The sequence below is a fragment of the Dysidea avara genome, chromosome 10, assembly GCF_963678975.1.
Source record: "Dysidea avara chromosome 10, odDysAvar1.4, whole genome shotgun sequence".
In the NCBI taxonomy this organism is placed as follows: Eukaryota; Metazoa; Porifera; class Demospongiae; order Dictyoceratida; family Dysideidae; genus Dysidea; species Dysidea avara.
In genome coordinates, this window is record NC_089281.1 from 28,080,383 (window position 1) to 28,102,036 (window position 21,654).

The following is a 21,654-nucleotide window of genomic DNA, read 5'->3' on the forward strand; positions in this document are numbered from 1 at the left end:
CTTGTGGTCAAGGTGATAGCTAATTGCAGCGGGTTCTTACGCCCGCCGCCTCGTTTGATGTTTATGAATCCATGGTAACAGTACTACTTCAAGATGGCTGACCATTTTTATCAACTCCATCTCCACCGCTGACTCACAACAAGGTAAGCCACGAATAGACGTTGACGAGGTATTATGTAAGCACTTGATGTACGCGAGTTTGTAACACAGTTTGCACGTTCTGTTAGTATGTAGGAGTATTTTGCATACACCCTTCAGTCAAATTAGTTACTCATTGTGCTTGTAATATCTGCAGAAGAGATGTCTGCCAACTACCGCTCACTCGTAACTCATTGTATGAAGGCCATATCAACTTATGATGCCAACACAACAGGCCCAGATTCTTACATTGAGGCCTATTTGGCCTCCTCAGACCCAACCACAGTGAGTAGCTACTGTTGTTCTGGTACCTATCATACTGTATACAACAGTTGACAGATTCAGAGCACACCTTCATATCAGAAGTGTTTGCAGGATGTGTCAGATTTAATTCTATAATTAAGGTATAGCTACGGAAACACATGCACAGTTTAGTTCTGAATACATTCACTATAAGTTTCAATATGTGCAGGTGGTCATCGATGGATTTTACTTAGCAGATGGACAAGGATGCCTTAGGGCTGATTCAAACATGTATTCAAGTATAAAATAAAAGTAACTATTTTTCATTACATCTTAACTACTTCTTTCTTGGCATAGTTGTGACTTACCTCACCTTGTTCAGGATTGAGGAACTTGGAATGGGTCACTTCAAGAGGTTTATGGCCACACAAGACACAAGAAAAATACATAAAGTATTAGACCCATTGACTGCCCCCATGTTTATATTATGCTATATCTAGTTCCTTAATTTCTTGCTCAATGATGCCAATCTGAAAACATGGATTTTAGATGAGGTTAGTGTTGTGCCCACAAGCACTAGTTGACCTCATTGTCTACCTGTTTTTGTCATACCTGTAGTGGTGTAAGCTGTATGACTCTAGTTTTGTACAAACACAAGTTCTGTCTCCACTTTTAAGGTATAGTCATTTCACTTGTATATTTATAATTATAATATCAAGTTGATAGCACAGTATCATATCTGATAACTAATGCTAGCAGGATGTAGTTCGGGTTACCATTGCATGCATATAACTAGGTAATTGACATTTCTCAACTGGTATTGTGAGTTGCTTTATGGGCTTGTTGCTTCAACATCTGCTGTATCAACAAGTTAACTGGCTGTGTTTAATTTTATTACAATGAAAGGTCAAGATACAAATAAATAAATATAACAACTAGCTAGCTACAATATGCAAAGATTTCATCACATCTATGCAAGGACCAATCAGTACAGTAATTCATTCTTCCTTACTCCTTAGATCGATAAGACTGTGGAATTCACTCCCACCTGACCTAATCCAACAACAATCATTACAAATTTTTAAGCACCAACTGAAATTATTATTACTTTCCCCTACTAATCATTAATCCCATAATCAATCATATTGTAAAACATTTTGTATGCATGTTTCATATGTGTGTTAATCCTCAAACTGAGGCTGCACATTTCTTGTAAAAATAAAATGTACCTATATATTTATATGGTAATAACTGACTTAATACGAACTTATCTCAGCATCATGGTGATTCCACCTGGAGGAGTTATTTAATTATGTTATTACTCACCACATTATAGGTTTGAACCTGAGCTGAAGGAATATATAGAATCTTTATCAGACAAGTTGGCTAATAAACTGAAGCCACAGACTACGACCAAGCCCGTTACAGGTAACCAACTGTGTTATGGGAATCTGACTTGGTTAACCCACTGTTGCTGTATCAGGCATCAAGCCGTTCAACCTCACCAACCCCAAACCCAGAACTTTACCCACACCAGAGAAGGTATAATAGGTCAATAGCTGTGTTGTGTGACTTAGCAATGAACCAGCTAATCAAGTTAAGAATTTGTTTGGCCTGAAATCATATGCCTGTGTGAACTAATGATTGTGTAAAGTGTGATGGAATTTGTTCTCTGTTTATAGATACCGACGCTGAAGATCTACAAACCAGTAAGTGTAATATTATGTATAGTGTGTGTGTATGGAGCATCAGCCTGGTAACATCATGGTCCCTAATTCACTATCCTTTCCATAAGCAAAACCTGTTCAACCTGCTTTTCTTTATGGACATTGTTTTACTTCATCAGGGCAACACGTATTCAAATAGTGTTTTTTTACACTACTAAAATGAGGATTGCAGGTATCAAGACAATTGAGTGCCATTAAATGTTCACCCTTCCAAGGTCCACTACATAATTCAATTCACAATTATACACTGATCTGAAAGGTAATTTCAGTAGTAAATTTCCTCGGATTCCTTCTATTTTAGCTTGTCTAAATCACTCTTCAAAATTAAATCTGGTCTGGTATCTATCACCTATTATGGCATTTATTACATGGCCCCAAATGCCTAATAGAAAATGTATGGATGATATTCCTACACCGGGTTGGTTTAGGCCATTTAGACAAGCCAAAATTCCACAAATTGGACTTCTAACATCATTGTATTTGCAGAGGGTTACCCTATGCGTACCACACCCAGAAAATTATCTAACGGAGGCGGTATGCAGTTATAATTTCACACTTTTAATGGGTTTTAAATAGGAACTGTATTGAACATGCTCAGCTGTTCCAGCTGTCGGTTTTGCATGAACAAAGTAATAGCAAATGTCTGCAAACTTCTTCATAAAACTGTAGTAAATCATGACTATTTGTTATGTGATAATGTTTGAATAGATCATCATTGACTCTAATAGGTGATGTTTTATAGTCTGTGAATAACATGTACCATATATACCTAATTTGCATGATTATGACCTGTATACAAGTCTTATGTTCACCATTAAACCATTAAGCTACCCACAGCCATGTTTGCTATAGTCTTCTGTTATTCTGCATCATAACTGTTAAATTGCTATGACAACTGGGCTCCAAACTGTTGATGTAATGGCTGATGATGAAATGACATGTTATTATCCAGCCTGTTATGACAAAAGCCAGTGTTGTGGTTATCTCACTATATTCAGCACACAAGTGTTATGTTTATCACAACTCCTTGATGTTAGCATTCCACCAATCCGCATCCAATTATGTACTTATCATAATCCTGACACACAGTACATTCCTGTGTCTACTTTTACAGCCTCCCAAGACAACATACAGCACACCTGCTGAGTTGGACACTATACTGTTAACCAAAGAAAAGAACAAGCAACTAGCCAAAGTAATTATGCACAAGTGTGTGATAAATGCAATCCTTACATGCTTGTACTACCTATAGAAGAAACTATCTGATGCATCCAGGATTCAGTTTTCTTGTGCTAACACAGAAAAGTCAGCCAAAACTAAGGTGAATCACATCTCATTAAGTATGTGTCAATGACTTCCTGATCATCACATCCTCCACAGACTATTCTACAACAGATAATTGATGAAAAAGTTTCACAGTTAGTCAATACTGTAATAAGATTATACGGCCTATTGATTCCTTTGTAAACAGGACTAGTTTTCTGCCACCAAAGCCACAGCCAGTGCCTCAGACTACTAGTGTAAGTAATACCTCAATAGAATAGGTTACTTGTTGATTTACATATAATTTAATACAGGCTGATTCTGTTCCAGTGAAACTGAACACTGCTGCTATCTTGAGAGAAGGGGCACGAATACAAAGGGCAGAAGAGGAAGAAATTAAAAAGTTAGCCAGCTTAGAGGCAGGTGGAAGAGACGACAGTGAATTTGTAAGATGGCAGGAAGACATGAAGCAGGTAGAAGTGTTTTGACAAGTTACATTAAAGTATTACACTTTAATGCAGAGGGAGATAACAGAGAAGACAGCTGAAATAGAAAGAAAACACCTGGTAGGTGATGTGTTGGTAATGTGGTATTTATGATCACTTACTCATCAACAGGAAGGACTGTTAAGTCATGAAGAAGCAAAAATTGCCAAACAAAATTTCATCAAAACAACACAACAGAATACACTATTGTTGAAAGAGAAGGTCAGTATTCTATTGGATATGGTTTGGAAGGTTTCTGGAAACTAAATTTCTTCTAGCTAGTATTCACATTAAATGGAACTATTCATCCCATGAGTCCTATCCACATTTAAGTCCTTTGTAAATGGAATGGGAGTGTACAAGTACTACAAAGTTAGACATACAACACACAAATATTTTGTAAAGCCCTGGCAGCCAGAATTAACTTGTACTCATTGCAGTTAGTTTAAGACCATCATATGGTTATTGTTATTTGTTAGCACAGTATGCTAACTAGTTTGACCACACACACCCGGTTATCACTAAGTGTAGCATCTTTGCAGTAATTGACAGTATGTTCACACTGCCAGCTACTAACCTGTTGCCCTATATGCAAACAGTACAGTAGTACTGTTTAGTAGGGTTCCTCCTAAAATGAATGGCGCCCGCCAAAAATGATGCCGTTAAATACCATCATAAAAAATATCATATGTGACGAAAATCACCTTTATGGAATAGTCTTAGTGCTTCTAGTATCAAATCCACTTCAAATAGTTTTGTGGCATCTAAATACACTCCTCTAAGAAAACAAATTAATGCCTTGGTATAGTTTTCTTAACGCTGCTTTTACGCCTATGTAAACACCTGTGTTGCACTTATAAATGATTGCTTACCATGCCCTAGCTGCAATAAGCTACAGTTTTGCTGTAGAAACCAGACACCATGATATCAAGATACTCTAATAAAGCATTCACAGCGACACTTGTATATCATAGCTATACTATAACGAAGTGCAATTATTAATTTTAAAATGAAGTAGGGTTCCATCAATGAAACAATATGATGGTAGCTATTAAACATAGCTATGTGCTACTTTGGCATTGAACAGATGGTGGTAGCATGTCTTGTAGCATATCAATTAGGGATTTCTCATATAAATATGTTGTGATAGCTACCATCATTCATATTTCTTGTTTCAATACTTTTTACAACCAGAACCCTTCAATTCACCATCTAGCTAGCTAGTTTAATGTATTCCCTAACCCAGTGGAGAGGATTTCCTATCCCAATTAATTCTTGAGCTTAACTGCAATTATATATTCACTAAACACCTTGTTTTGTGCATTTATACTTGATTCAACTTACTGACATGTAAAAATGGAGCACCTGCTAAACAGGAGTTGTAGGATTGCATGACTTATTTTGGCTGGTTCATTGCTTTGTTACTTAATTTCTCACGTTGTAGCATTAAATAAGTAACTGAGTCTGTTATCATTCAATGTACAAACTACAAAACATTTTGAGCAAGACCAGTTAACATGCTTTGTGTGTAACCCAATTTCAATATCTGCAAATTTGTCAGCATCACGGACCCTATAGATCCCCTACACCTGACATCTATATTATAACTGGAAACCATCCTAGAACCATCCCCGATCTCATGTGCAGTTGATATGGTAGTAACTCCACACAGTCTGAAAGGATAATGGCTGCTTATTTTGATCAACAAGAAGAACAAAGAAGAGAAATGAGACAACTGGTGGAAACCATTGCTCTGGGACACCAAAATGTTAAAGAGGCAAAGCAAAAGTTACAAGAAATGAAACAACAAATAGGTCTGTAGCCTGGTGTCTGTACAAGTGATTACGACAATGTTAATAGTTAAACAAGTGGCTAAGGAGAGTCAGGAATTAATGGCTAGAGCACTGGAAGAGGTTTGTACATGATGTTGAAAGTTTAAATCACTAGACAACATTGTTGACAGGCAGAAGAAGAGATGAGAAGAAAGACAGAATTGATCCAGCAAATACGAGCAATGGAGAGCATACCGGTGGTGACTGCAAAGTTTGTAGACTTGACAAAAACATCTGGAGTTGGTCTGCTGAGTGAAATGTCAGTAGCAGAGGTAAGCTGACAAGTGGTATACACAACATATCCATTGAACACTGTTAGCTAAGAGAAAGACTGGCACTACTAAAAGTTGCTGAACAAGAAGAAGCAGAAAAAAGACGTAACGAGATAGTGGCTTCCAAGCAGGTATACACACAAAGTACAAAGTTATTGTGAAGTCTTGCACTAGATATGTTGTGTACTTTGATAACCAACTAATGGGCATGCTATTCATATGACTTCACCATTAACTTTGTACTGTCAGAGATGAACTGTCTATTAAATTGTGTACATCAAAGGCCAAAGAGAGGTTGTTACATGATACTAAACTTGTTATCTCCCGACATAAGGCAGAGCAGAATAGACAGGCAACTCTTCGGTGAGATGACCATGTAGCCATGCATACAAGTATTATAAGTGTTATATTTATGCTTAGTGAGAAACAACTTCAACAAACAGCCAAAGTATACAAAGAAGCGAGCAGTAAAGAACTAGAGAACTTACAACAAATACTTGAAAACAAACGAAAAGGTATAATCAACCATATACGGCATATAAAAGTGTTGTAATACTTTGTTAGAAAGGGAAAGACTACAAGAAGAAGCAACACAGAGACTAAGCCAGCCATCAACCAGTAGAAGAACACAAAAGGTGATAGTCAACATTATGACATGTTGACTAATGATGTGTCACAGACTAACGCTACTTCAAGTGGAGCAGCTGGTGGATGGGAGACCATTGAAAAGAGCAGATCATCTTCTCAGAAGCGCTCCAGGCAATTGGCAAGCCTAACTACTGCTCCAGTTCAAAGGGGTTCATCTCAAAGTCCACTAATCACATCATTTCCACGGTATGTAGTCTATAACCATCACACTTATCATGGCTGCTTCACAGATCAGTAACAACAACCAGAAATACCATAACATAGTCATGTCATGTGCCAGATCAGATTTTTTAAAATTAAATACGTATTAATAGACTATGTATATAGCAAACTATTTTGCAGAGTGAGTCTTAATTGTTGCAGCCAATTTTTTTTCATTGAGTCAAACCATCAACAATAAAAGGGTTTGGCTGTGTAAGCCTCGTGGCAGCGGTGCTTATGCTTGGCTGATGTCAATTCACTTTTATCATCACTGGCCGCATGGTTTTACCTGTGTTTCTTGAATAGTGTCTAAAATTTCACAACAGCCGCTGCATAGTTTGTAGCTTTAACAGGTGTAGCAAAGGAGTGCCAAAGCACCATTTTGATTTCACTGGAGTCGTAAAATTTACTGCAACTGATCCTTCCCTTCTATATACTCTAATAGAGCAGTCACATAACTACGTTCTATTATATCAATCAGAGTTGTACATGTGCAGTAAGAAAGCATGTATCCTACAGTTAAGTTGTATTTCGTGGTATGCAATGCATGAGCAAATATGGTAATTTTATTCTAGGATTTAAAAGTCAATTTATTAGACAACTATCCCTATATGGACCTGCAAGGAGGCTAACAGCAAGCCTGTGAAGTAGGGAACATGTGTATATATTAAAACATGTACATCAGTGGGACTGTTTAAATGCACAAACACGAAATTCCAGCTGAATGGAAAATTCATGCCATCATTGTGCCTGTCTATCAAGTCTGGTGACAAAACTTTAGTATATACACAACTGAGTTGTGCATTACTTCTTAAATTTCTGATTTACAACCAACTGTTCAGTTAAGCACATATTTCCAGCAACATTTCACACTCAAGCGTCTACACTTCAATAGTTTATATACTTCCATGATCTTGTCTCTAGTCCTGATGAAGTGGACACAATTATACAGACTTTCATAAGGCATTTGACTGTGTCCCCCACAATGAACTGTTAAGCTTCACTCTATTGGCATTGCTGACTCCTTGTGGGAATGGTTTGCTAGCTATGCCTCTCTCAGTGTGTACTTGTTAAAGGTCAGTGCTCAGGAGGCTTTCTACCAGTCAGCTCTGGAGTACTGCAAGGTAGCATTCTGAGGCCATTATTATATGTAAATGATCTCCCATCTACCATCAAGTTTAATTCACTGATGACACCAAGTGCTACAAAAGAAGTAAGGACATTGTGGACATAATTCATCTACAAGAAGACATTAAATTGATTCTGTTTTTTTCTTGGAGTATAGAGACAACCTATTACTCAATTTTTCCAAGTGTGTATTCTTCACGTTACCACCATCCACTTCCCATAAAGATCTCGGAATCTTCTTTTCATCTAATTTGAAGTGGAGTTGTCATTATGAGTACATCATTGCCAAAGCCCTCAAACTCTTGGCCTACTCTGCAGATAATTAAGTACTAGTAACTGCATTACAACTAAAAAGATACTATGCATATCCATAGTGTGATCTTGCTTACTATACTGTTCACCTCTTTGGAGGCCTCACCTTAGAAAAGATATTTTTTTACTTGAGCGTGCACAGCGGAGAGCCACTATGTTTATTCTTAATGACTGCACTTCAAACTATACAAATCCCATTTGATCAAGCTTGGAATGCTACCTTTAATGTATGTATACGAACTTGCTGACATCTTGTTTTCATGAAATCACTTAATTTTACTAATAGCTTTAACATACTCAATTTCATATCATTTAGTAACAATCCTGCCAGATCATGTAGCTCTAAACTTCATCACTAGTTTTCCTCTACCAATAACTTTTACAGATTACCCAGATCATATAGGAATTCTCTCCCAGTGATTAATACCTTTCTCCCTATCCAGCAAACCAAAAGACAGCTAAAAGCTTATTTTTGGAATCATTAGATTTTGTCAACAATTTTGATGTAAACAACAATTGTACCCTCCATTACTTGTGTCCCTGTTTTAAGTACTCTAAACTCTCCTGCCCTGTAAATTTTAATCATTTACGTAGCTAAGTTTGTGTTTTGTAAGTTGTCTACATGTACAGTAGTTAAGTAATTAACTAGTATTATAAGTAATTAGTTTGGGCAGTTGGCACATGTTGCCATCTGACCCTCAACACCATCACACTATTTTTGTACATAGCCATGTAATCTTGCATCTGGTCATGATTCTGGTGTTGTAAAGCAATAATTAATAATTTTTTTGGGACTGTTTTAAGTAAATGAGTTAAACATGGGACAGATTTAAGTCAAACGTGCTAGGCTAGTAGAGGTATGAAGAGTATTACTCTTGAGACGATTTTAAGTCACCAATATTTAATGAAATATCTTTATCATTATGAATCTTGCACATATGCATAAAGTGAAACATCATGTGCCAGTGAAATGTGTTTCCTGGAGTGTATGGAATAGCCACTTTACAGGCCTATTTGACCTATCATACTGGTGGCCAAAAGCTCCATTGAGTTGGAGAATGCTTGTTGATGTTACTTTCGATTCACTGTAGTATTTCACAAGATTCAGTGGTGGCAATAAACATAGCTTGCAACAGGATATGAGAGACTACTGCTGTTGCATGTAGCTTACTATTAAAATTGTATGGCCATGATTAATTTTGTTTCTTGTTTCACATCACCTCGTTTGAATCAATTTTTAGGGGAGCCACTTTTCAATTCACTTTTGGTGTACCTGTTACTGAAAGTTATTTCACAAAAAGATGATTTAAACTATTCAGGGGTGTGTGCCTATAGGAGGGTCACCAGGGTTACAGGAAACCTCTAACAGAATAGCAAAGCCTAGGCCATTTACGTTGCTGCTGATATGTTCAAAAATTAGCACAAGTAGCTAATGTACAAGTGGACGATCCAGGGGGAGGGGGCATAGCCCTTCCCCAAAGAAGAGGTATGTAATGGAAGTGTTTTTGGCAATAATGCACATGCCCGAAAGTTGCCACTTTTGGCAACTTCTGGAATGTGCATAATTGCCAATTCCAGAAATCGCCAAAATTGGTCATTCCCAGAAATGCCAAATTAGGCTATTCCTGTACACATTGTGGTAGCTTCACAAAGTTACCAACATTGGAACTTACAAGCAGTAGCTGATAGTTCCCAAGTTTGGAATTTTGCGTACTCTGTTTATGATGTAAAGATTGATTGTGGGTTTTAGTATACAAATTTGGTAATCCAATGACTTGCCAAGATTGGTAATTTGCCGATTTTAGTTTAAAGTCATTCCACAATTTTGCCAATTTTGGTAATAACAAAACTAGCCAATTTTGGCAATTACAAAACTTTCCAATTTTGGTAATTACAACATTTACCAATTTTGGCAATAATTGCTTGCCATCTCAATATTATGTAGCTCAATTAATACTCTTAAATATTCAACAAGATGGCCACGTTATTTGGGGGACCGCTAATGTACTGAGGATTTCATGTCCGTTGAGAAATTCCATACTCCAATCGCGTATTGCATAAAGAATAATTCCCATGCAAAATTAGTGGTTGCATAATACAGGATTTTTCATCGGGCATACACAGGCCCGTAGCCTGAAGAACCACCCTCTTGGAAAAAGGTCTACACACAATTCAAAGAGGTCCACAATTTAAGTATACACCTGCACAAGTCCAAATTTTCAGTAGCAAAAGTCCATTAGCTATGGTTTACTAAATACCACTAATAAGTAGCAACATCAAGCTAAATGAAGTGCTTCGAGTAGCTAATTCAGTGCTTGAAACGGAAGATTGAGATACTCTAATAAAGCAGTCAACCACTCTAATATAACAGTCACATTTACATTTTTCTTTTCAAAAATTAAAGTAATTAATTTTATTCAGTTACAAAAACATACTGAATGAGAACATCTAAACTAGAGCTTCCATTACAATATGCATCAACTCCATGCAATGTGTGTATTTCATTGTCTTAAAGCACTCTTGGCCTGCTCCGCTGCCCCTGGTGAGAGGCTTTCCCATCCATATTTACTGTGACATTCCAATACATTTAGACACAGATAGTATATTTACAGTAGCAGTAGAGATACTTTGCCAGATGATATCCACTGTATATCTGGTCTTGAGCTTGAATTTGCTGCCTAAAAATTGGATCATTTTTATTGACTGAAATGTCACCAAATGCAGCCTTTTATCAAAAAAATTTCCTGGGGGAGGGGGGGGGGGCATGCATACCCAGACCCCATTAACTTCAGCATGCTTCACATGGTGGGGAAGCACACCCTAAATGCTAAAAGGTCTACCTTTTCTTCTAAAAGAACTAGAGCTGTACCGATAATCGGATCGGCCAAAATATCGGCCACCGATATGGCAATTTTTACCAATATCGGCATCGGTACAGAACAGTATGAGGACCGATATCGCTACCGATATTTATACAGCAATAGTTTGTACATAAACGGATTATAATATTGGTTTTCTACGTTATCCATGTGGCTGTTCAGTAGCAGTGGCTTATTGTTCACTGTACAGCAAGCGCTACCGGCGCTATGAGAAGCCATACAAATGCACGCGATTCTAGTGTTTGTTGCTGGAAAGCTTATCAGTCTTAAATAAATGAACGGCTGTTAGCTATACATATATATATATATAGTACCTTTGTAATATAAAAGAACAGTCACAGGATAACCAAGAAAACCTACTGTACCAACATTTTAATTTATTCTACCATAGATAATAGAGTAAAGGGATAGGAAACGCAAGCGATTTCCGGTTTGATTTCCGTTACGCGTGACTTGAAAGGACAAGACAGTTTTGTGAGAATTAGTGTTCTAAGCAGCGTAAATAGTAATCCAACAGACTACAGTAAGTATTTAGGCCTATGTGAGAGATTTTGGCGAGAGAATTCAGACCGTAGATTTTGTAACAAAGCGTATCGCATTAACCGTGATTCTTACACGCTGTCACACTTTCGCTCATCGTAACTTCATGCCTCGTCCATACCGCTTCTTTTATAGCCGGTTCCACTTTCGAATCTTGTGGTAAGCTAGGCGTGTCACCAACACAGTCTTTTACCGTTGCGTTGTACTGCAAGGTGGTTTAAACTTTTGGTTAAAAATTGAAGATACTTAGTCGTTTCTTCAAGCAACAGTTCCTGTTTTGCTCCAATATTTCCTCTGGTTCCCTCTGTTAAATGGTAAGGAATAGGTTTATCACAGTTAAAAGGATAGAATATATTTACGAAGAAAGTAAAGTGGTTTAAAGTAATTTTTGGGCCGTTTTTTTCACTTTCAATCTCCTTTAATTTTGCGTATAACTTCCTTGAGGGTTGGTACCATCCTATTTCCATCGATTACTTGAGTTCACTGTAGCGAAGTTTCACAGTCGTTGGTTACAAAATTCTGTCGTTACAACAATTTGTTTCTCTTTGATACAAGCGCAGCAAACGTAACGAGTATGTTCGTGACGTACTACACGGAATTCCAATAGAAATGTACGTATTTTGTGACGCCACGTCATTGCGTTTCCTATCCCTTTACTCTATTATCTATGATTCTACCCAATACTATTTTTTATACTAAAACCCACAAGTGATTGTTCATGTAGAAGAACATATAAAACATGCAATTAGAATCACCAAAATTGGCAGCTGTATATAAAATTTTCCAAAATTGGAAATTGCCAAAATTGATTGCTTTGGGAATTCCCAAACAAAAAATGGTATAATCCAGGCATGTGAAATAAATTACCAAAATTGGCTAGTCTGAAAACTACCAAATTTGGTATAATCCAAAGTTTCCAAAGTTGGACTTGTTTCATACCTGGAAAGAATGTTTATACAAGACCGAGATACTGTAATAGAGCTGTTTGTGAAATGCTCTAATAGAACAGTCACCATATGTAATAATGTAACCCTTAAAATTTTCTACAGTTGTTTAGTATGAAAACTAGCACTATATCCCATGAGTGTACTTAGCCTACTAGGAATTTTGTATGTGTTCCTTTCTATAATTATGACAATTTACTTTAGGCTCTGAACTGAACTACATGAGTACTCATGACTGTAACTGATGACCAATTTCTCATACTGGGTTATGAAAATTAATGTTAACTGGTACTCTGTAGCTAATCTGTTAGCTAATTGATATAGTATACATATATGTTAATGCATGATATTGATGGAGGAAACACAATTATAATTTGCTTTATTCTTTTAATATACAATAAAGATGTCGATGATACAATGTGTGTATGTGTGTGTGTGTGTGTGCGTGTGTGTGTGTGTGTATGTGTGATTGTCAGGGAAGTAGTGATTAGATCAGTTCAGTGTATAAAGCCGATTATTGTTAATATTAATTTATAATGTAACACTCAGACTATTGGCATTAATTCTGATAATCTGTAAAATTAAACCTTCATAAGCTTCTGCAGGCTGTACCCCCAGATTTCTGCATCCTGGATCTACTTTCCAGTTGAAACCACTTTTGGAATATCCTAGGCACACCCATGCTATTTTAAAAGCAAATGAAAAGATTCATGCAGGATTTGAACTCTGACCATTGACATTAAGCTGTACCACCATGATACAAAAAGCCACTGATAGCATGATGCTAGATTTGTTAACTGGTAATTTCCACATCACCTCTGCAGTAAAAAAGCTGTCACACATGATGATACCAGAGTATGATCCCAGAAGCAGTAATTTAAAGCCTGGCTTTTTAAAATGTTAAAACTAATACCATTGTTTACTCCAAAAATTTTCAAAACTTAATTTCAACAGGGGCCCATCTTCTTAACATTGCCTATGAGTTCAGGGAAAGATCCTGCGGGGGGAGAGAGGGAGGTTTTTGAGATTTACAGAAACTGGTCAGACAATTAAAACTGATTTTGCATCGATTTACCGTGTCAAAAGTTCAGATTGGAATACTCAGTATAGAATCGTCTACTACCCTAATAGAATGGTCACATTGATAGTTTATCTCAGACCCGACTTTTCCTGGGGGCATGCTCCACCAGACCTCCAGAATGGCATCCATGTTGGTTGTATACTTCATACATCATGCACATAGCTCCTGGACCACCTCTTAACTCTTTAGCCTGTTCCTGCTTTTAATTAGCTTGCATGTGTAAATCTTGACATATAATAATTATGGATATTTTCAAGGTATAATCTCATCCATTACATATCATACTCTGGCGTTATCATGTGTGACAGTTTTTGCTACAAAAGTGATGTAGCAATTACCAGTTAACAAATCTAATGAATTTTTAAGATGTACATTAATTGTTTCCTTGTCAAATGGGTCCACATTATCTTGCTAATCCATCACTTACTTATCATGAACCACTTTGGCTTTTGGAACACAATAAATTTTATAACTCAAACAAATACTTTTGGAGCATTATACAACAAAGTTTATGTGACTGCCTGCAACAATAGTATATGCCTTTTGTAAAAACAAACAATTTTTAAGAATGATAGAAATTTAAAAGGTGGATAAAAGCACCATTTTTGATATACAATTTCTTTATGGTGTACTTATCAATATTAGAAGGGGTGCCCACCAAACCTAATTATGTGTGGGGTGAAAACAAAAATGGCCATCAAGTAGCCTCAGTATAGTACATTTACAGTATATCATACACTTGAATGTGGAGAGAAATGCAGTTTTATATTAAGCTTTCAATGTGTACAGACTTGTCAAATGAAGTTAACTTTTGCATGTGTGCAATTTAATTAGCCAGTTAGTGGCAGTTACTATACCAACATTTAAGATGCATGTTCACAACCGTGATTTGGTTAATGCATTAACAACAGGCATTTGGACTAGTTAATAATACACAAATTTTGGCTCAAGCTATAGCTGATGCACACCAGTTTGGTAAATGTTAGACCCATAAAGAAGACATACACTCAAATTGCATACATGCAAAAGTTACCATTTACTAATTCATTTGACAAGTCTGTACATATTAAATGTCAAATATAATTCATTTCAAATAGGAAAACTAAGTGCATTTCTTCCATATTCATGCAAGCGTATGATATACCGGGTACCGTAAATGCACTATACTGGGGCTACTTGACGGCCAATTTGTTTTCAAACCATTTTATACATCTTTCCCAGCATGAACCTTTTAAGTTTCCACCAATTTTGAAGATTCAGCATTGTTTTTATGACAAGCTAGTTTAAAGATTCAAGGGTAGGTTATTCAGCAAATGAATTGCATTTGCTGAGCAACCCATCCTTGCATCTTTGAACTATAGCTTGTCATAAAGACAATGCTAAACTTTTAACATCGGTGGAAACTTAATAAGTGCTGGGAAAGATGCATAAAATTGTCTAGAATGTAGACAACTTTCTTGGATGGCTACTATAACTATATACACTTGCTACCATGCAAACACACATTCTTGCTTTTTTGAAAACAAAAGTTAGGTTGTAATATTGGAAAGTGTGAATTGGCTTTTTTTTCAAATTGCCTCAATATTTTGAAAGTGCATTCAGCAGCAGCGTCTAAGCAAACTAATAATCTGCATCAATGTTTGAGCCACAAGTGGCTATAGCTCATTAGACACACTATACTACATAAGATGACTATGGCATTTAAGCATTTGCTCTGCAACCTTTCTTGCATGGGTATACATATCTGTATTATTACTATGTGGCATATTAAGCCACAAAGCCACCACCGCTTTAGAACAGATAGTCTTGATGCAATGTTAGTAGTAAACTAGTTTGCATGGAGGTCTGAAGTAACCACATAGACAATTCAGTCTGTTTTCTGCTTTGCATTTCAGGTATCTCCACTATAACCAGGTACATAGATTTGTTTGCTGAGTCTCAGAGATATACTGTATGTTTCCATGTGCATCTTTTTGAATCTTGAGTTGCCTTGTACACTGTCTATTCATGTGACACTCTGTAATCATTTCATCTAAAATAGCATGTGGGTGAGGTTGCAATCAATTACTACACTACCCATGACATGCAGTAGCTGAATGTACTTTTAAAAACTCAAAAAATGCTTGCAAACTAAACTCCCCAGCATGATAGATTTCTAGATCATCAAAGTAATTATGTCACATATAAATATTAGTGGAAGTACACCAAAAATGTGAACTGTTAGTCTGTTACAATATTTACTGTGCTAGCTACCATGAGATTGTCATGGTCCTTGCAAGGTTAAGGCAAAATAATTAGATTTACTGTATACACTGCATAAGCAACTTGCCAAAGGAAGCACTGCTTTCCTTACCCCTATATACTCTTAACATGCAGCAAGCCAGGGAGTGCATGGGGATAGGGTAACTTTAGAAATTACACAGTGAAGTTTGAATAATGCAGCAATTTGGATGCCATTCTGTGGTCTGGGGGTCATACTCCCCTAGAATATTTTAGATTATAGAAGGTCTGTTATAACATTTTAGACCATTTTTATACTGTGTTTTTACAGATAAATTATTAGCTATACAGCTTATTAAAGGAGATATAATACAATATAATTGTTAATGGTCGACTGCTCTATTATAGTTTTTTTTTGTTACAAACAGTGACCAATAATAATGGGGGTGTGGCACCCCTTCCAAAAATGGTCCAAATGCTGAACCTTCAGAAAACAATTGGTGCCTTTATCCATTTTGTGAAATCAATTTTCAATTGCCTGAATAACAGTTTCTGGAAATAATAGACGAAGGTATCAGATCAAAATACTCTAATAGAACAGTCAACTACCCTAATAGAACATCCTTAGTTTGTATTTTTTGTAAGTTACTTAGTTTATTTGGACCAACATAGTAAAAATAGTATCTCATATTGTGCTATAAGTCCTGACTTTTTCATGGGCATGCCCCCAGACCCCCAGAATAGCATCCATGTTCAAACATATCAGCTCCACCTCTTAACTTTTTAGTCTGTTCCTGATACTGTGCCGGCAGCCTATATCTATCAATTCCAAATGTATGCTTTAAAATTAATATCAGCTTTAAATTTTATTTAGTGGAAACTGTTACCAGTTAGTAATTTTCTAAAACTCCTATAATTATATAAGTATGGAAGCAACAGAAAACCTGTCACAAAATTCCTGGAGCTGCCTTTGTAGTTTGTACACAAGTATACATTTAAAAAAAAAAGAAATTATGCATGCTACAAAGAAAAAATGCAATATTATACTCAGGGAAGCAAATTAAACCAATACACCATTGATTTTCTTCTTTGCTTCTTCACAGAGAGGTTGAATGCCTTTTTGTTTCATTTCTATAGCCATAATGATATGCATGTCATGTTGGAAAACAAGATCGTCATCATTTCTTATTTATAAAGTGACTACAAGGCTATAACATGCTATCTTGGTGCATATGACAATTCATATCTGCATGAAACATATTTGAAGCCTAATTTATTACAAGTATTCAACCATTACTAAGTGGACAATAAAGTTTTATTTCCTCTTCCTGTCCTTCTGCCATCTCTATACGGTCTATTTCAAGTAATTAAAGCATTAGAGTCACCAACATACTGTAGAACTCATCAATGCTAGCCACCAACCAGCAGTGACATACAGCATAAAAGCATTGATCACAGGCATCTTGTAAAAAGAAATTTGCATAATAGTATGTGGTCAGATCTAGAGTCTGCTACATACTCATTACATACAGTAACAGTGCTGTATCTTCCATATAGCACTAATGGAATTATAAAACAACCTTATCTGTTTGATCTTTCCATGTAAGTTAAATGCATGTAATAGAAGTTAACCTACTTGCAGTTACCATTAAACATGCATGTTAATATCACTACGTTTGGCCTCCCCATGTTACATATTAAACTCTGCTGCATTCACATAATATTATGTAGTTTTTCTTGACAACTATTGTAACTAGCTATCCATTGCTGTACAATCATTATTTCATGCACTGCGAACATGCCATGGTACTTATCACAACATTTTTCATGGAATATTTCCATCCTGTTTGGCTTTTGGATACCCAAAGCATTAATTTTGAAATACTTTTATAATAGCAATATAATTGTATAGCTCTATACTGACATTCCACACAGTTGTATAATGTTGCATAGACTATTTCACTTGCAAGTAAGGAAACTTAATGGTGCATGCATGCACGTAAAGGAACCAAACTGTACAAAATTACCATTAGCATATAGTTGGTTGATAGCAGCTATTAAAATGTGCAGCAACAAGTGCTAGAAAAGCATGATGCTGGAATCAGTTATTGATTAACAAATAGAAACATTCTACTAGTTACAAAATTTACCATGGTGCAACTACTTCCTCCTTAAGGCCACCATTGTTATATTTCTTGTTTCCCATCTCTAGGTGCAGCAAAAAACTGATGCAGGTGGGAAGTGATTATTGTTTTATTCACTTGATTTTGTATGTGACTGCTGTATTAGAGTATTTCAATCTTGCAAGGTGCAAGGCTACGTGTGAAACAAAAGTGGAGGGACTCCAACTTATTATATAGTACCCTATACTGCTATGTTAACATGCATAGTCAATGTATTTACCTGAACACTTGGTCATTCTGTATCTCCCTATGTCAAAAAAACCAGTGTTATATGATCTTATAGCTATATAAGTCCTTGAAATTAGGTTAGGTAATCCTAAGGCTGCATGCAGCACATGTTGCTGCAGACCTTCAGTGTAAAGCATTGATACAATACAATAATACAATATATAATTAATAATTAAAATTTGGTGTGGCTACATAAAAATTGGGAAATATTCTTTTCACAACCCTTGAATAACTTAGTTGTTATGGATGTGTGATTATAAACCTAATGTTGACAATATTCAATTCATGGTATATACAAAAGTATGAGAGAGTAAAACATCATTAAGATGTCAAAAACACATACAATTACAATTACATATACCTCAGACACATGTGACTATATATACTGATATATATAGGCATGCATATAGCAAGGAAGCTATAAAAATGAAATATAGTTACAGTAGTACAACACACACACACACACACACACACACACACACACATAAACAAACAAGCAAGAAAGACAAATTAAATGCTCCAATCAGCACAATAACATGCCAAAAAGATTCGTTGAGAACAACTGATTGCTTTATGAGCAGCAGTATCCAGTATAGTTCTACAAATAGCTGCATGCAGACTGTTGAATTACTGCTTGTAGGGCCCTTATGGAGTCTGAAAGATAATGACCCAAGCAACTGATTTCAATAGTGGAGTACTAAGAGACATAACCTAGGTGATCTAACTCTGAGATTAATTTTTAAGGGTGCTCGCTGATATTTGAAGCCGTTTAAGTGCCAGCCCAGAAACCACATTCGGCTGTTACATCATAATTGGCATTACTACGCATACTTGTAGTATCCGTGTTAAGCGCCTGTGTTTTGCGCCAGAGAACACAAGGAAGAGCAGCATGGTTTTTACTTTAAAATCGTCGCTGAAGTGTTAGCAAATGATTGTCTGTGGATCAAGAGTTACACTAGCGTGAATTAGTCTAAAAGTAAGTGTTATTATAAGGCGACAAGTGTGAACGCATGTTTCGCTTGTAGCTAACATGCGTTCGTGCCTTGTTTTCTCGAGTGATAGGGTATGCTGGTAGTTTGTATTGTAATTGTAAGCTGCTTATGTAGGGGACTATGTTACCAGCTGGAATCACAAGGCGTTACAAGCTGCTGATGATGGCGTGCCTAGCGTAACCTAATGAAGAGCGGCTTGCTGGAGACTCCAGGCGTAGCAAGAAGCTGTTCCCGTGTGTGAAGAAGAGAAAACAGAGCTTCTTTGTGTTTTGAACAGCGTTTATGACATGTTATTTTGAAAAGTTGGTGATTGCGGTTAATAGGAATTTGTGTGGTTATTATATCAATAATGTTGGGCGCACGCAATCTTTGCACATGTTTACTAAAAATAAAACTAGTTTTTGAGTGATAGCCGTAAAAGCTTCAAATTTTGCACGGAGATAGGCAGATAAATTCTCTACAGGACTATGAAAAGATTTTGTCCGTAGCACTATGGCTTCGCGAGTAATGGCGATGGAAACACGAGGGTTTGGTTAGTGAAACACACTTTCAGGGCTTACTTATTATCAATGTAAGCTATGGATTAATACTTTTCATAGATATGTGAGTTGTAACCTTTAGTATATTTAGCGCAATTTCCAGCGCTCTAGTGGTAAAGATGAAGGACTAGTTTCGATTTAAGCGCTCTGGAAAGAATTTCACGTAGCTATAGAACGGTAAAGGCTAGTGAAATTCTGTTTGGTTTGTGTTGAAGAGAAGGGGAACCACTACCAATATAAGTACCATATGGATTCATTTTACACGTTGTCTGGTTATAAGAGGCAGTACAAAATCACGCATTGTATGGCTTCAAATATCCGCGAGCACCCTTAATAGTTAATTAGTATTCAATCTTGCTGTACTTGTGTTCATGAGTGGTGTGGAGGTATTCTACAGAATTAACTGGACATGTAAGCTCCATTAGTTGGATCTCACACCTTGCTCACTAAAAATTGCAATATCAGGGCGATATGAAGTAGTCTAGAAGACTCTAGATAGATGATGGAATGATTGCTAAAGAAGCATATATATATATAGCTCTGTAACCATTGATATCAACAAAAACAGAGTATCACCACAGTATTTCTGGGTAAACAAAACAAGACTTCGTCATGCTGGTAGGTGTATTATACCTTGCTGAAGTGCAATGGGATGGCCATTCAAAATACATGCAGATGTTATTCGAACAGAATTACAAAGTTGACTAGTAGAACTGGTCTGAATTTGCCAACATATATTCATTGGGGTTGGAAGAGTATCAGCGGAGGCCCTCATGCAGGATGAATGATAGTTGTCCAGGATGCAAACTAAGTAACAGTCTGTTCCATATACTTTACTCATGCAAATATCTACTCTGTGGAGGACTGCTTGACTCCTTAACACAGTGGGTACACAAGTGGTTAATGACCTTTAATCCAATAAAATGCGAATAACAAACACTCATATGCATATACTATTCACTTATACCACATTGACAACTCCACAATCCAAGAAGTTACTCATGTTAAATATCTAGGTGTAGTCATTGATCAACATCTTAACTGGAACAAACACATAAAACAAGTTGCTAGTAAAGCCACCAGAATTAATGCGTTTCTTATATCGTAATCTTTATCAATACCCTCCTACAGTTAAATGTAACATTTACAAAGAAATAGTTCACCTTATTATAGAGTACGTTTCCACAGTCTGGGACCCACACACATGCGTTATTGTTAACATATCAATCAATTAGAAGGTGTACAGAGATCTGCTGTAAGAATTGATGCATTATATAAAGACTTTTCTAGTGCTTCCACATGCATGCAATGTCTTAATCTACCCACCCTGCATAGCAGAAGAAACAAATTAAAATTGCAAGTGCTGTATAAAATCATTTATCATTTAGTTGATATTCCAGATGATTGTTTAACTCCCGTTTCCTTCTTTCTACAAAGTGGCTATATACTTGAGTGGACAGTTTTAAAATTTCTTTGGTGATTAAACTATAAGGCCATCATACAGTACGATAGTACTGTATAGTAGGGACATCGAAGGTGTGGGGGCGATCCGTGATATAATATAACCCAAAAACCTGCCGCAATTTTTCCTCACAACAACATGACAGTATTGGTTGGGTAAAACCAAGCCCAAAAGTGTCTTCAGATCGACCCAAAACGTTTCCGTCAAGTTGCTACAGAATTTTAATTTAGTCAATGGAATTTTCTACTGCCTGCCTGCCTGACGCCTTCAGTCAAGCATAATGGAAAACTGGCTACAGCTACAGCCCTAATTCTTTCGCAGAAATGTTTCTAGATCA

The 21,654-nt window shown here is 36.5% G+C and overlaps 1 protein-coding gene and 1 long non-coding RNA gene across 3 annotated transcripts; both read left to right on the forward strand.

Annotated features, from left to right (window-relative positions):
* Positions 1-5: 5 nt before the first annotated feature.
* On the forward strand, positions 6-6,928 carry LOC136237033 (cilia- and flagella-associated protein 99-like). Of its 2 annotated transcripts, none has more exons than XM_066027284.1 (26): positions 6-143; positions 296-423; positions 471-542; positions 611-680; positions 739-833; positions 882-935; positions 1,000-1,058; positions 1,718-1,809; positions 1,865-1,923; positions 2,064-2,090; positions 3,223-3,303; positions 3,361-3,429; positions 3,489-3,526; positions 3,580-3,628; positions 3,686-3,844; positions 3,893-3,937; positions 3,989-4,078; positions 5,529-5,670; positions 5,717-5,769; positions 5,820-5,960; positions 6,008-6,091; positions 6,244-6,323; positions 6,381-6,475; positions 6,525-6,595; positions 6,640-6,794; positions 6,839-6,928. In XM_066027284.1, the coding sequence occupies exons 2-26, from the start codon at positions 301-303 to the stop codon at positions 6,870-6,872; spliced, it is 2,037 nt and encodes a 678-aa protein (XP_065883356.1). In that variant the 5' UTR covers positions 6-143; positions 296-300; the 3' UTR covers positions 6,873-6,928. The 2 variants fall into 2 exon arrangements, with proteins under 2 accessions (XP_065883356.1, XP_065883357.1); XM_066027285.1 differs by lacking the exon at positions 6-143 and adding an exon at positions 149-176.
* A 12,335-nt stretch (positions 6,929-19,263) lies between these two features.
* LOC136269046 (uncharacterized) lies at positions 19,264-19,657 on the forward strand. The gene is made up of 2 exons (XR_010707203.1): positions 19,264-19,300; positions 19,431-19,657. It is a non-coding gene; the product is annotated as an uncharacterized lncRNA (long non-coding RNA).
* The last annotated feature ends 1,997 nt before the right edge of the window (positions 19,658-21,654 follow it).